We start from the raw sequence: 14,059 nt of genomic DNA, 5'->3' as shown, positions 1-14,059 counted from the left end.
ATCGGAAAGGACGCAAATGTTGGTCCCGTGTATAGGAGAGTCACAACCTATTCACGTTAAAACCAATACACTATTCGTCAAAGAGTAGGGTGTTCACCCGGTGTATTGCACCTGCCGGTCCCCGGTACTACAATACTGCAAGAATCTTCAGGATTGAAGGAGGCAGTGTAGCTTGAAGAAGAAGAGTCTCCACCGCTTGCATCAGCCACGCCGCTTGACTTGAGTGAGCCGAGATGGAATTGAGAAGTTCAGCGGCGGCCAGCCCAGCCCCAGGCCCCAGGGGCAGGCCAGCCGCTAGCCACTGCACTGCGTCCGCGGTGCTCCCCGCGACCTGACAATGACAGTGACACGCCTTCATTTGAATTAGGCTCGCTAATAATGACACACAGAAAATATTTTCAAAATTATTTCATATAAACCTTATAAGTTATTACTTGTTTTTCAGAATCAATTCAACACAACTACACACAACTGAGGATTTTATACCTTTTATTGACAGCAGCTGCTCCTTTTCTCTCACCACATCCATTTTGCTTCTTGTCTCTAGCGCCATCTGCGACAAAAGTACAGACATTCATAATGTAAATATTGACGTTGTAGTTGGTTCGCCTGGCCCAGGAATTCTTTATCTTTATCAGGAGATAAACCAAATGTAGACTAATTGTGCGCATTTCATGACAGAAAATGGCAGCTGCAGATATCAGTGTCCTCCGACGATTATCTGGTGCCCGACCTAAGCAGAAAAGTTCAAATGTAAGTTGATGCTACGTTGGTTTTTTTTTTTAATTCTATTATTTTTACAACTCTTTGGGTCTGTGAGTGATTGCATGATGAGTGCGTGCGATTTCCAAAGCACAAAGTGAACGGTTGATATCACGATTGCATGATGCACGTATTCAAATAGCACGTGAGCGAAATCGCTGCGCATGTCAATTTTGCAATGTACAAAGTAAGTGCAATACGCCATATACGGTACAAGTGTAAATGGGCAGGCAGTGGTCAACCTCGCTCAACAGGGACAAGTATGAAGTACGTGTGCCACTCTGAGACTATAAAGTCTAACAGTAACAGTAACTGGGGTTACCATAATTTAATTTGCGCACATTTATTTAAAAAATATAGGCCTAATGAATTGAACTTTGAAGTTGATTTTCAATCAAAAATTTCTCACAGACACAGTTCACACAAAATTAATCAAAATCATGAATACGAAACAGAAGTCAAGATCCTTAAGTTCGCTTGACGGAATTATAAAGTAGGACAAAGGTTTTGCTGGTATCGCGATCTCCATGGCATTGGACACCGACTAGTGCATGGCCGGCTGAAAAATGTCATAAAAAGTGTGACCTTTGCACACAATCGTTTTGCAAAGCTGTAGAAGAATTCAAGCAGACAAAGGTAAGATAATTGTATCAGATACAGGTTAAAATGGCATAAATTCAGTTGGTATCACGTTTTAATTACTTAATTTTGGAGACCTCTGCTTGAAAACTGGCAATTTATTGATACTTGCTGAGAAGTTTGGTCATTGGATCTTGTTGGAACGGACGCAAAAGGTAACAAAATTTGCTGATTTTTCGTTGATATTTTCACAAATTGAAACCTTACCTTAAAAAAATTACCCTACTACTGGGTAATTTTGGGTCGATTTTTTTGTTGGTGATATCAGTATTTCAAGAAATTAGATATTGAGATATTCGACAGGGAGCAAAATTAGGTACCGTGCAAATTAAGGTCACACAGAATGAAAATCAAGGGGCAAGCGACATTACAATGTGCTAGATTACAGCCAAATAAAATAAAAAGGAAATTATGCAATGTACCCACCTTGATTATATTGATGTTAGTCTTCACGTTCCCCACCATCAAATTGGGATCCAGAGTTCTTCTTTTCCCTGAAAGATAACAAGAAAAAATTGGCATTCAGTCTCTTCCTGAGTTGCGAAACTATATCAATAATAGCCAACCAGGTACAGATGTGCATGCACAGCAATATGTGTGTTTCCTTGCGCAGAGCTCAAAAGAAGGGAATTCCCCCATCTGAACATCATGCATGAGCAGCTGTTCTTGGTTGGCTTGGTGGAGCGTTGTGGCCCAGTGGATTAGTCTCTGGACTTCAAAACAGAGGGTCGTGGGTTCAAATCCCAGCCATGGCATAGTTTCCTTCAGCAAGAAATTAATTCACATTGTGCTGCACTCAACCCAGGTGAGGTGAATGGGTATCTGGCAGGAATTTATTCCTTGAAATGTTGAGCGTTGGAAAGCTGCTTGAGCTACAGCCGGGGTAATAATATCCAAGTCCTTTGGAAGCGCATAAAGACGTTATTCATAATGTGTTATGCGCTATACTGGAACTGACTATTAATATTATTATTAATTGGCTATTTTGAATGAGAATGGTGTGTGTCTAATGCAAACCATATGTACTTATATAAAAAGATTACAATTTTAAATTTTAACCATATCTCTTCATGTTGCACCCTCCAGGTCTTGGAGTGTCGAGTGTGTGAGGATATCTTCAGTCTCCAAGGAGACAAGGTGCCCCGCCTTCTGCTGTGCGGCCACACCCTCTGTCACGAATGTCTGTCGAGGCTGACCCTGCAGGGCAGGGCCGTCCTTTGCCCGTTTGACCGTCAACCCACCGAGCTGACCGACTCCGGTGTTTGGGGTCTCAAGAAGAATTTTGCCCTCTTGGAACTCCTGGAGAGATTGCAGACGTCTAAGGAGTCAAGTCTGAGTGCAGAGGGAGGCTTGATTGGTCACCGGAAAGGAGTAAGTGAATAAGGATTGTCATCATGTAGTACAGGCCCCATCTTACAAAGAGTTAAGATTGATCCATTTACATGTAAAAGTAGATGGAAATTCATCAGTGTGATAATTTTCTTTTTTACAAGAAATTTGCACAATGTCCTTTGTGAACAAATAGAAGCACAGTGAATTTTCAAGAAAGCAATGAATGCATGAATATATACATCATAGAAAATATTTTGAACGAACATACCACTGCTCTATAGAAGAGTCGGGGAAAACCCTGGTGAAGTGGTCCACCTGCACTCCCCCAATCAGTAATCAGTTATATCGGGAGGAGAAACCTGGGGGTCATAGTGATTCAGTTTAGCTTTTCACCTCCCAGGCACAGGTGACTCCAAACAAATAATGATAATAGCAGCAGCAGCAGCAGTAGCTATAATATTATTTTCAGTCTTTAATGCATGAGTAGTATGCATACTATGCATCATTTATGCCAAGGGTGTCACAGAGCTGCCAAGTAGTACGATTTTTCCGTATTTAGTACGTTTTTGCAACCAAACTACGGCAGTACGTTTTTTCTTTAAAAATACGTTTTTTGTATTAAAAAAAAAAAATAAAAAAATAAAAAAATCGTAATTTATTGAGAAAAATCATCTCTTTATGTCTCTATTTCATAAAACGTACACAAAAATGGTTATTAGATCAATGTAATTTCAGGTAACTTGTTTTTTTTTCAATCATTTTGTAAAAACCAGGGTGAGATATACACAAGTTTCAATGTTTTTTTTTTTTTCATGTGCAAGAGCAGTGCACATTTTAGCTTGCATGCAGCTTGAGCGCCGTGATGGGCGAGTGCGCCAAGCATTTTATTATGAAATACACTTTTTTGGGGAAAAATACAAAATATTTATCTCACACGGTAAAAATACTGATTTTTTTGTCAAAATACTGATTTTGGGGGATAAGAATACTGAAAATACAACTTGGCAGCTCTGGTGTCATTATATATCAATATCAACCCTCTCATATTCTACTAAACTTGACAATGTTTTTTTTTTTTGACAGGGAAGCGGTATACCTTGTGATGAGAATGAAAACCACCAGGCTGAGATCTACTGCACGGTGTGCAGCACCAACCTATGCACTCAGTGTGCCCAGTCAACTCATGCAACTCGTACTCTAGCTAAACACCGACAGGTAACTCTATTTTCCACACAACTTCCTTGACTCTTAATTTGCTAACAAGCGCTTAAATCCTCTTTTGGCTCGTGCCCTGTTTTCAAACTTCCTTTAGATTTTGGGAAGACCTTTGATTCAGTTACGCAGGAGAGAATCAGTGCGTAACCATTGTGTGTTGCCTAAGCGGCATCAGTGCGGTCCAAGTGTTATGGTGATACAACACAACCATCGTGGATATGCAGCTTTGGAATTGATCATAGATTTGAGAGGATGATAAATAGGCCGAAACCATTATGAGAAATGAGGATACACTAGAAGGTTTGAGAGCAGTTGTACAAACACGTAGCAGCACTTTTTTTGCTGAATAAATGCATCACAGACATGCGTCGCAAATGTAAAGCTCCCTATCGATATTAAAAATCAAATCTATATATTTCATTCCCAGGAAATACAAATGTGAAACAATCCAGATGGTTGTCAATGAAAGGAAATCAAAGAAATTCAATGACAAGGCTTTAGCAGGAACAGTAAAAAAGGAAAAGATCATAAACTATAAATGTTTTATGATTGCCAAAAGAATTTTTAAAAGAAAATTGCTCTCAGTTGATGGTGTACAAGAAAACAGTCATGAATAATTCCTGATCGATATACAAATATGTTTTCTCTTTTAAAAAACCTTCATGCTGATCCACCAATGTATCTGTCTCCTACAAGTATGTAGTCATTACTGTTTAATGTTTTACCCCATAAGTAATTGAGGTGTTGTGGCTCAGTAGATAAGTCTTCGGACTTTGAACCACCACTTTTACCCATAAGGTCCGGGGTTCAAATCCCACTACAGCACTAGCGTCCTTTGGCAAGGGGTTTATCTAAATTTGCCACTCTCGACCCAGAAACATGGAGACGATCGAACAATTTCAGTCACATCATCACTTGAAAAACTTATATATTTATGGACATTTCTAGGGTAATTGGTGAGATTCAAAATGAGCCTTGTGTACTTTTGTGATGAGTTACAACCATGTCTTACACTACGCAAAACAAATCAAATACATATATGTTATACTGGTAAGCAAATTTCGGGTATTTATTTTTTTACCCGGGTACCCGAGGCTTACCTGGTAGGAAGGAATTCCTTGAATGCTCAATGCGCCCGATCAGGGTAGCCGTGCTAAAGCCGGGGTAATAGTATGCAGCGCTATATAAATGTTGCATATTATTATTAATTGAAGTGAAAAATGAGGGTGGTAGGTCATAAATGAGAGAGAAATGAAATATTGTAGTAGGGAGCCAAAAGGCTTTACATTTCATAATTTCCTATCTGTCTTTGTTTCAGGTAGACTTTTTCACCTCATAAGTACATGGAGTGAAAAGAACGTGGGAGGTTGGGGGAGCGATGATGAAGGACAGGAAAAAAGTGATAAATCGGAAGAAACAAAGATATATATATAATCATCATTTTCTCATTGTTTTGTAGGTACCACTATCTGAGAAACCGAAGGAGAAGACGGTCTGTCAGGATCACAGCCCTCATATCATAGAGTTTGCTTGTCAAGAGGTCCAGTGTCAGGCAATGCCCCTCATGTGCTTCGTCTGCAAGGACTACGGCAAGCATAGGGGACATAAGGTATGGCATTTATGTGTTGCCTGCATCTGGACAATGGCTTCTTCCTACACATATTTATCAAATTTTTGCATGTTTTTTAATAATCAGTGTCATTTGAAAATGGGATTTCTTTCATTGACTCATTAATTGATTAACAGAGACCTTAAAGTGGACAGTGCTGGTAGATTAGACTGGCCACGCATATTGTAGGGTTCAAGCTAGTATACTGTGAGAGATGTGAAATAAATGAAACTGAAACCTTCACCCGAGCTTAGTGGTCTGAATACACAGCCTACAATTACTTGTGTACTGAAGGCCCTCTTGCCCTGAAATTAAATCAGCAAGTTGTATATGTGCTAGTCTTGTGTGAAGACCCACTCGTTGATCAAAGTTTCTGTCAGGGTCTGTGCCTGCAGACTAGATTCAAGCTGAGAGGTCACATAAAATCATATTAAATCAAATTAGAATATCAAATCATATTTTTTCTTTCACAGCATACGTTACTAGAGCAAGAGGCTGACACTACCAGGTCTGTTGTGGTCGGAATGGTTCAACAGGTACGAGTGTTCAGCGAGGAGATCTCAGAATCGGCCAGGAGACTCGGCGACATCATCCAACAGGTTGAGGGCGGTGTTGGTATTATTGAGGATCTGGACGGGGTCGCTGAACCACGACATGTAAGTAACTGCTTGGAGGTCAATTGAATAGAATATACAGAGAAGAGTCAACAAGCAGAATGCTGAAAAATTCATCAATATTGAATGTAAAATAAGTTTACGACATTTCAAAGCTTCGCTAATTTTTTCTTCCCCACAAAACAGTAAAATGCACAACACTGATGACATGCAAAGAGAGAGTTGATGATTTAATAATTACTGATACTGAGAACAACTTAGATGGCCAGTGACAATTGCAGAGGCTTTTGAATAAAAGACAAGTTTTCTACTAATTTCAAGTACCAAGAAAAGCTGAGATGACCATTGACAGTTATTTTCCTTCTGGAGTCGCTACAAAAGTCATTCTAGTGAAGGGTAAAAGATCTTGGGTTGGTGTTGAACGTCTCCTGGGGGGGGGTGTTTCACAAAGATTTAAGTATGACTTAGAGTCGCACTTAATGCCTAGTTGCGTGAGTTATAAAAGGCATGACCGCATTGGTCAGATCATGCCAAGAGGACGCGCACTACTGCGTATTGATCAATGAGATTGCGCGTTGCATATCTTGTACACGTCGGCATTTAAGTGCGACACTAAGTCATAATAATAATAATAGCCAATTTTTATATAGCGCTTTTCCCAAAACAGCTAAATTCATAAAACATGAAAATACCTTTAATTGGCCAGAGGGGGGAAGGGGCTGCAGTAGTGGTAAACATGGTAAATGAGCTTTATATGAGGACTGTTTAAAGTCTTTGAGGGATTCCTGTGAAAATTGTCACACAGTCCCATTCCGCTTGAAAATTATCTTTATACTTCGAAAAGTATTTTTTCGTCTTGGTCTTGGATGACTCCATCCCCAAGATCTCCATGGTCACTGACGATGCGATTGTAGTGTGGATGAATCGGGACATGGGGCGTGCTTCGCACAGCTCAGCCAGCCAGCGCCAGGCTAGCTCACTCACGAAAGAGAAAATGTTCGAATCCGATCAACCCAAGTGAAAGTAGGCGAAAAAATCTCCACTTTGCTTCTGGTTCTTCAGGATTGTCAATAAAATTGTTCCTGAAACTGAAAGTCGGGGTGTAAAAGTAATTCACTTGTTAATTCCCATTGTTGATCCACAGTTTCAGCTCGAATAAAGCGCACACAAGCTTACGAAAAATGACTCGCAGTGCTCGTGAACTTCCCTTCTCGTAGCTTCCTGGCGCAGCGCGGCCGGCTGGAGCCGCGCCGGGGCGCATCGGGGGCCATGTGCATGGAGTACCGCTGAAGTGTTTTCATCACACACATTGCAGAACCCGGAAATAAAATGGCTTGTTAGACTACTTCACCAGTCGTTCAGTAAAATTATCTTCATTTACATTGGAAATCAATGTACGATTTTACAAAAACTGGTAAAAGTTACTGGGTAAAATGAAAATGTGATAAGGAGGTTCCACGTGGGTGTTAGGGAGTTGAACATGCTAGACTCGTAAAACTGTCGTTTGTATGAATTTTACAATTTAACAGCTAAAAATCCTGATTATCCGGGAGATTTTGGCATGGGGTCGGGAGAACGGGAGATTGGATTGCAATCCAGTATTCTCCCGCAGGATCCGGGAGACTTGGAAGCTCTGGTATTGGAACAATTATGATTTTCTCTTTTTACTTTAACAGGTACCAGGGACAGCTGAGATGGCCAGAGCCAAGGTGCGGACGTACTTCTGTGAGCTTCACGAGACCCTGCAGAGGCAGGAGGAGGTAGCGGCCAGTGTCCTGGACACCCACATCAGGGAGAGGCTTCACCTACTCAGGCAGCAGCAGGAACACTTTGCCCTCATGATGTCAAGTATCGCCTCCATGAGCTATGACTGTGAATCCATGCTCTATCAGGTTGGCAGTGAAGGTTGCACGCAAATAATTAGTCCTGGGGCCCGTTGCAGAAAGAGTTGCGTTTAAACGCAATCCAAAAAATCAATCGCAAGTCCCAAATGCGCGCTGTTGATTGGTTGAAAATTAAGTTGCGCATGATTTTTGTCTCACCTGCATAGCAGAGTGAGACTATAGGCGCCGCTTTTCCGACGGCGACGGCGGCGGCGACGGCGGCGTCAACACCAAATCTTAACCTGAGGTTAAGTTTTTGAAATGACAGCATAACTTAGAAAGTATATGGACCTAGTTCATGAAACTTGGCCATAAGGTTAATCAAGTATTACTGAACATCCTGCCTGAGTTTCATGTCACATGACCAAGGTCAAAGGTCATTTAGGGTCAATGAACTTAGACCATGTTGGGGGAATCAACATCAAAATCTTAACCTAAGGTTAAGTTTTTGAAATGTCATCATAACTTAGAAAATATATGGACCTAGTTCATGAAACTTATACATAAGGTTAATCAAGTATCACTGAATATCCTGCATGAGTTTCACGTCACATGACCAAGGTCAAAGGTCATTTAGGGTCAATGAACTTTGGCCGAATTGGGGGTATCTGTTGAATTACCATCATAACTTTGAAAGTTTATGGATCTGATTCATGAAACTTGGACATAATAGTAATCAAGTATTACTGAACATCCTGTGCAAGTTTCAGGTCACATGATCAAGGTCAAAGGTCATTTAGGGTCAATGAACTTTGGCCAAATTGGGGTATTTGTTGAATTACAGCCATAAATTTGAAAGTGTGTTGGTCTAGTTCATAAAACTTGGACATAATAGTAATCAAGTATCACTGAACATCCTGTGCGAGTTTCAGGTCACATGATCAAGGTCAAAGGTCATGTAAGGTCAAAGAACTTTGGCCACGTTGGGGGTATTTGTTGAATTGCCATCATATCTCTATAAGTGTATTGGTCTAGTTCATAAAACGTGGAAATAAGAGTAACCAAGTATCACTGAACATCTTGTGCGAGTTATAGTAGTTTTCAAAATCAGCACTGCTGCTATATTGAATCGCGTGATGCAGGTGAGACGGCCAGAGGCATTCCACTTGTTAAGAGTTGCGATCGATTGCAACTCTTTCTGCAACGGGCCCCAGGGCCCCCATCTTACAAAGAGTTGCGATCGATCCGATCAATCACAACTATGGACGGCCAGCAGCGTCAACAATTCTTATGCATGTTTGTTCAAAATATTTGAAATATTTGAAACTATGATGCGTATCCATGCATTCATTGTTGTCTTGAAAATTCACTGTGCTTCTTTTTGTTGTTTATAAAGGACATCGTTCAAATTTCTTATAGACAAAATCACGACACTGATGGATTTCCATAGAGTTACGATTGATTGGATCAATCATTACTCTTTGTAAGACGGGGTCCTGATCATATCGGGGAGTTCCCCTTGACATGTACCTTAATCAACATCATATATAGAAACAGGTCGTTTAAAATCAGTGGTGCACATCTGAGAGATTTTTATCACATGAACATGAATTGGGACTACTACTGTTTCAGATAAGTCTAATGAAGTAGTAACATTTGATCCTTTGACTACGTGTATTTTGTGGGGACTTCAGTAGTTGCCCAAGAATACCCATCACTTGCTGCAGCACAGTTTCAGAGTATGCTGGGTTTCAGACCCCCTACTGAGAAAAAAATCAACAAAAACATATCTTGATGATCTATAAGCGACATAAATAAGAATTGTGTCATTATTAACACGTTATTTTTAGTGATTATATAAAATCTAATTTTTGAACGCATGGGTCTATGGTGAAATAATAAGTAGTGTGTGACCTGAAAGGCACTATAATGTATGTTACTGCCACTTTGAAGAGCGCCATCTCAAGACATTTACTAACTCATATGGACCCTGCATCTTCTTCCAGAATGCAACATTTTGATACTCATTACAGTAATGAATGATTTCCTTCTAATCTTTACAACATTCATAACTCAATAGTTACAAAGAAATAATTTGTTAGCGTGCTTTCAGGCATTCTGTGACGTAGTGAGGTAGACTGCATCGCAGACTCCCCTCTCAAACCATCTAGGACCCCTGTTACATCTGAAAGATTCCTACCCGAGACCCGACCGAGTCCACTTGCAACCTTGACTGGATTATTGGTGGATTAGCTTCGCGAACGGACCGAGTCCGAAATGTGGTCTGTTTACATCACAGCGTTCATTCCCTCCCCTATCGGTACGGTTTCGATCGGTATCCGATTGCTGACACCAAAGGGCGCCCTCGATCTAGGCTCTGAATAATTTGCGCGCGCTAATTGAAGTTGTTTACATTTCGTTACACTCGTCGGCTGCTAGCTCGCCATATTACGATCGGATAGCGTACGTTAGTTGTTATTTCTAGATATTTAAAACCCCCAAAAGTACAGACCCTCGAATACACAATTCACATGTCGCATGCTGCAAAACATTCGAAGAACTATGGGGCTGGGGAGGGGATAGCGCGCGCTACGACGTAATTTGACAGCTGGCGAACGGACCGAGATAGGTTCGAAAGCTTGTGTGCGTTTACATCTACGAATCGGTGGACCGGGGCCGGCCCGATACCTACCCGAGACTACCTCTGGATGTGGTCTCGGTTAGGTTCGCTAAAAGGTGGCCCGAGGTAGGTTTGGGATGTTTACATCTGATTTCTTTCCAACCAGAGGTAGGCCCCGGGCCGGCCCGAGGTAGGGAATCTCTCAGATGTAACAGGGGTCTAGGTTCTTTGTCTAGAATGAGCACATCTTTGTCTTTGAAGTTGTGGTGAGATGTATTCAGGTGGGAGTATACGGCAGAATCATATTTTCAATTGTTTGATGAAAGGGTATTTATGTATCGAGCTTATCCTAGATATGTTATAAGATAATGCTTCAATAAAAGAAATTGATCCATTAAAAAAATTAAGAAAATTATAATCTAGTTTAATTGTCATAATCTTGAAATTCTCCCAGGACGATGCCAAGCTGTTGGTTTCCAAACAGGAAGTATCATCCCTCCAGGATTCGCTGCAGACTCACAAGCAACAGTTCACTGACATCACTGAGCACATCCAACTTGATGCAAATATACCAGTTACTTTCACTAAGGTTAGTTGTCATTTTCAAACATCTTCATTTAACACATCAACAGCACTTGTGGGAGCCAGGCCTGATGATGAGGGACGTCCATCTTGTTTTTGTTCTTTCGATGGCTTATAAACTGTTTACCAATTCAACTTCAAACTTTGATCAGGTATACACAATGGGGCGAAGATTATCCTTTTGCGGTGAAAGGTCAAAGTCTGAGAGGTCATAATATGATAAAACATAGCTCTTTGCTGTTTATTTTGATGTTGCCTGTGCCAAGGAATTGAAAAACACTTAAAATCAAATTAAATTCACTGTAAAATTTCTACTGATATGAATGATGAGGATATTCAGATACAAAAGATATTACTGATCTTTACAGTGCAATATTGCTTAAATGTCAATCCGTTGAAGGACTACATAATAGCTCACATCAGTAGAATCTGGGCACTTCATCAGTGTGTTTAAATATATACTGTATGTAAGTAGAAAGACTAGCTCTTCTCGTGAGGCAAACCTGAAATTCTCTGTAAAACAACAAATAGAACTCATCCATATACATGTATGCATTCTCATGTATTGTGATGTACCATTATGTCAGGATAACCAGGTTCATGTACACATAAGACCTAAGAAGATCAGCATGTGCTTGGTGTTTATTTGCAGGATAAAAGGTACTCATAAGAATCAATTACATCATTATTGGCTTATTTTATTCATAGGATAACCTGGTACACATTGGAATCAGTGATTTCATCCTGTTTTTTTTCTTCTATTTATAGGATAACCATTTACACATAGAAATCAATGACGTCATTATGTGTTTTTTTTTATTAAAGGATAACCAGTTACACATAGATATCAATGACATCATGATGTTTTTTTATTTTTATTTATAGGATAACCAGTTACACATAGAAATCAATGACATCGTTATGTGTTTTTTTATTTATAGGATAACCAGTTACACATAGAAATCACTGACATCATTATGTGTTTTTTTTATTTATAGGATAACCAGTTACACATAGAAATCAATGACATCATTATGTGTTATTTTTTATTGATAGGATAACCGGGTACACATTGGACCTAAGATGGAGATGAGAGTCGTGGTGCTAGGTCTGGATAATGCTGGCAAGACCACGATCCTCTTCAAGCTCAAGCAGAATGAATTCATCCAAACAATACGCACAATAGGTAAATTGATCGTGCAATGTATTCAAAGGCTTTTCTATGGGAGGTATTTCTATAACAAATTTGACTGAGGCTTGTAATTGCTGTTTACCGGAATCTGGTGGTTCATACAGAAAGCCTATGGGAATTGCAGAATTAGTCCATACTTTTATCAGATTATATATTTTTTCTTCCTTTTGCAATATTTTAATGGAAACTAAAGCATGTGAACCAAGCCAAGTCAATATTTTTTCATACTCATTGTATTTGTCCTCCCTTTTCATTGCAAAATTGTCTTTAGATAATTTCATAGGATGCTTTTAGTAGGCAATCAGGGAAAAGGCTATCCTAGGGTAAAGTTCATGATTTTCTGAGAACACTGTAACATCCTTGGCCTGTTAAATGAACATTTTTACAATTAAAAAAAAATAATGCCACAGGATGTAGATTTACTTTAGTTATGCTGTAAAAACAAATCTTGTTCTCAGTTCAAGTATTCCTCATCACCCTATTTTGTGCCATGTTATTAAATGCTCTGCTGCCCTCAATCTGTGGAAAAGCTACATGTTCCTATAATGCAGATCTTGAGTGGGATGTACGAATGTGTACAACCAAAACGGTCTTGTGGGATATCATGGTCCCCAAAGTCATATGAACGTGACTGTTTTCTTGAGGGGCTTTTTTTTTGGGTGTATCCTAGGAGGAAAGTGGTGGTATACACATCAAAACACCACATTAAAGGTCAAGTCCACCACAGGAAAATGTTGATTTGAATAAAGAGAGAAAAATCAAACTAGCATAATGCTGAAAATTTCATCAAAATCGGATGTAAAATAAGAAAGTTATGGCATTTTAAAGTTTCGCTTATTTAAAAAAAAAAACAGTGATATGCATGACTCAGTGACATGCAAATGAGACAGTCGATGATGTCCCTCACTATTTCTTTTGTTTTTTATTGTTTGAATTATACAATATATCATTTTTTACAAATTTGACAACATGGACCAACTTGACTGAACCATATAGTATTAATAAATGCTAATTCCATATGTTCAGGGAGGAATTATTGTTGTTTCACTTGACAATGAGGAGAAAATTAGAATATTTCATATAATGAAATACAAAAGAAATAGTGAGTGGACGACGTCATTGTCTCCTCATTTGCATACCAGCCAGGATGTGTATATAACTTTTTTGTGAAATTAAGCGAAACTTTAAAATGTAATAACTTTCTTATTTTACATCCGATTTTGATGAAATTTTCAGTGTTATGTCTGTTGGATTTTTCTCTTTTTATTCAAATAAACTCTTTGTTGGGGTGGACTTGTCCTTTAGAGATAAATACCAGTTGTGGTTACGACCTGAAAATTAGTTTGCGCAGAATCCAATAGAATGACCACCCAAGTGTTTGTAGGTATTAATAAAAAATATGCGCTGATTGGCTCTGGAAAAAAATGTGTGATTGCTGAGAAATGATCAAAGTAAGCACAGAATTTCATAAAATGTCAGGTATTTTCCCAAGCAATATTAATACACTGTCCCACATATGCCTTTTTGTGTTAGTTATCATCATCAGGTTTTCAGCTAAGATTTCATGATTTCACAAGGATGACTTGATTCCAATGTACCAGATCTAGATCTATGATATTAATCATAATAACCTTGATTTTAAAAGCTTTAATCATACAATAATTGTTTGCT

The 14,059-nt window shown here is 39.3% G+C and overlaps 1 protein-coding gene across 1 annotated transcript in view; it reads left to right on the top strand.

Moving 5' to 3' along the window:
- Nucleotides 1-566: 566 nt before the first annotated feature.
- LOC129270733 (E3 ubiquitin-protein ligase TRIM23-like) overlaps nucleotides 567-14,059 on the top strand; it is a 21,122-nt gene continuing 7,629 nt past the window's right edge. Inside the window, exons 1-8 of the mRNA XM_064106469.1 lie at nucleotides 567-753; nucleotides 2,488-2,772; nucleotides 3,817-3,948; nucleotides 5,408-5,557; nucleotides 6,031-6,213; nucleotides 7,848-8,063; nucleotides 11,069-11,203; nucleotides 12,253-12,382. Of these exons, the coding sequence (XP_063962539.1) occupies nucleotides 685-753; nucleotides 2,488-2,772; nucleotides 3,817-3,948; nucleotides 5,408-5,557; nucleotides 6,031-6,213; nucleotides 7,848-8,063; nucleotides 11,069-11,203; nucleotides 12,253-12,382 (1,300 nt within the window). The 5' untranslated portion in view covers nucleotides 567-684. The remainder of the gene's footprint in view (nucleotides 754-2,487; nucleotides 2,773-3,816; nucleotides 3,949-5,407; nucleotides 5,558-6,030; nucleotides 6,214-7,847; nucleotides 8,064-11,068; nucleotides 11,204-12,252; nucleotides 12,383-14,059) is intronic.

This window comes from Lytechinus pictus, chromosome 11 (assembly GCF_037042905.1).
Source record: "Lytechinus pictus isolate F3 Inbred chromosome 11, Lp3.0, whole genome shotgun sequence".
NCBI lineage: Eukaryota > Metazoa > Echinodermata > Echinoidea > Temnopleuroida > Toxopneustidae > Lytechinus > Lytechinus pictus.
Note: the sequence above shows the minus strand (reverse complement) of the source record. Positions and strands in the feature narration are given on the sequence as shown.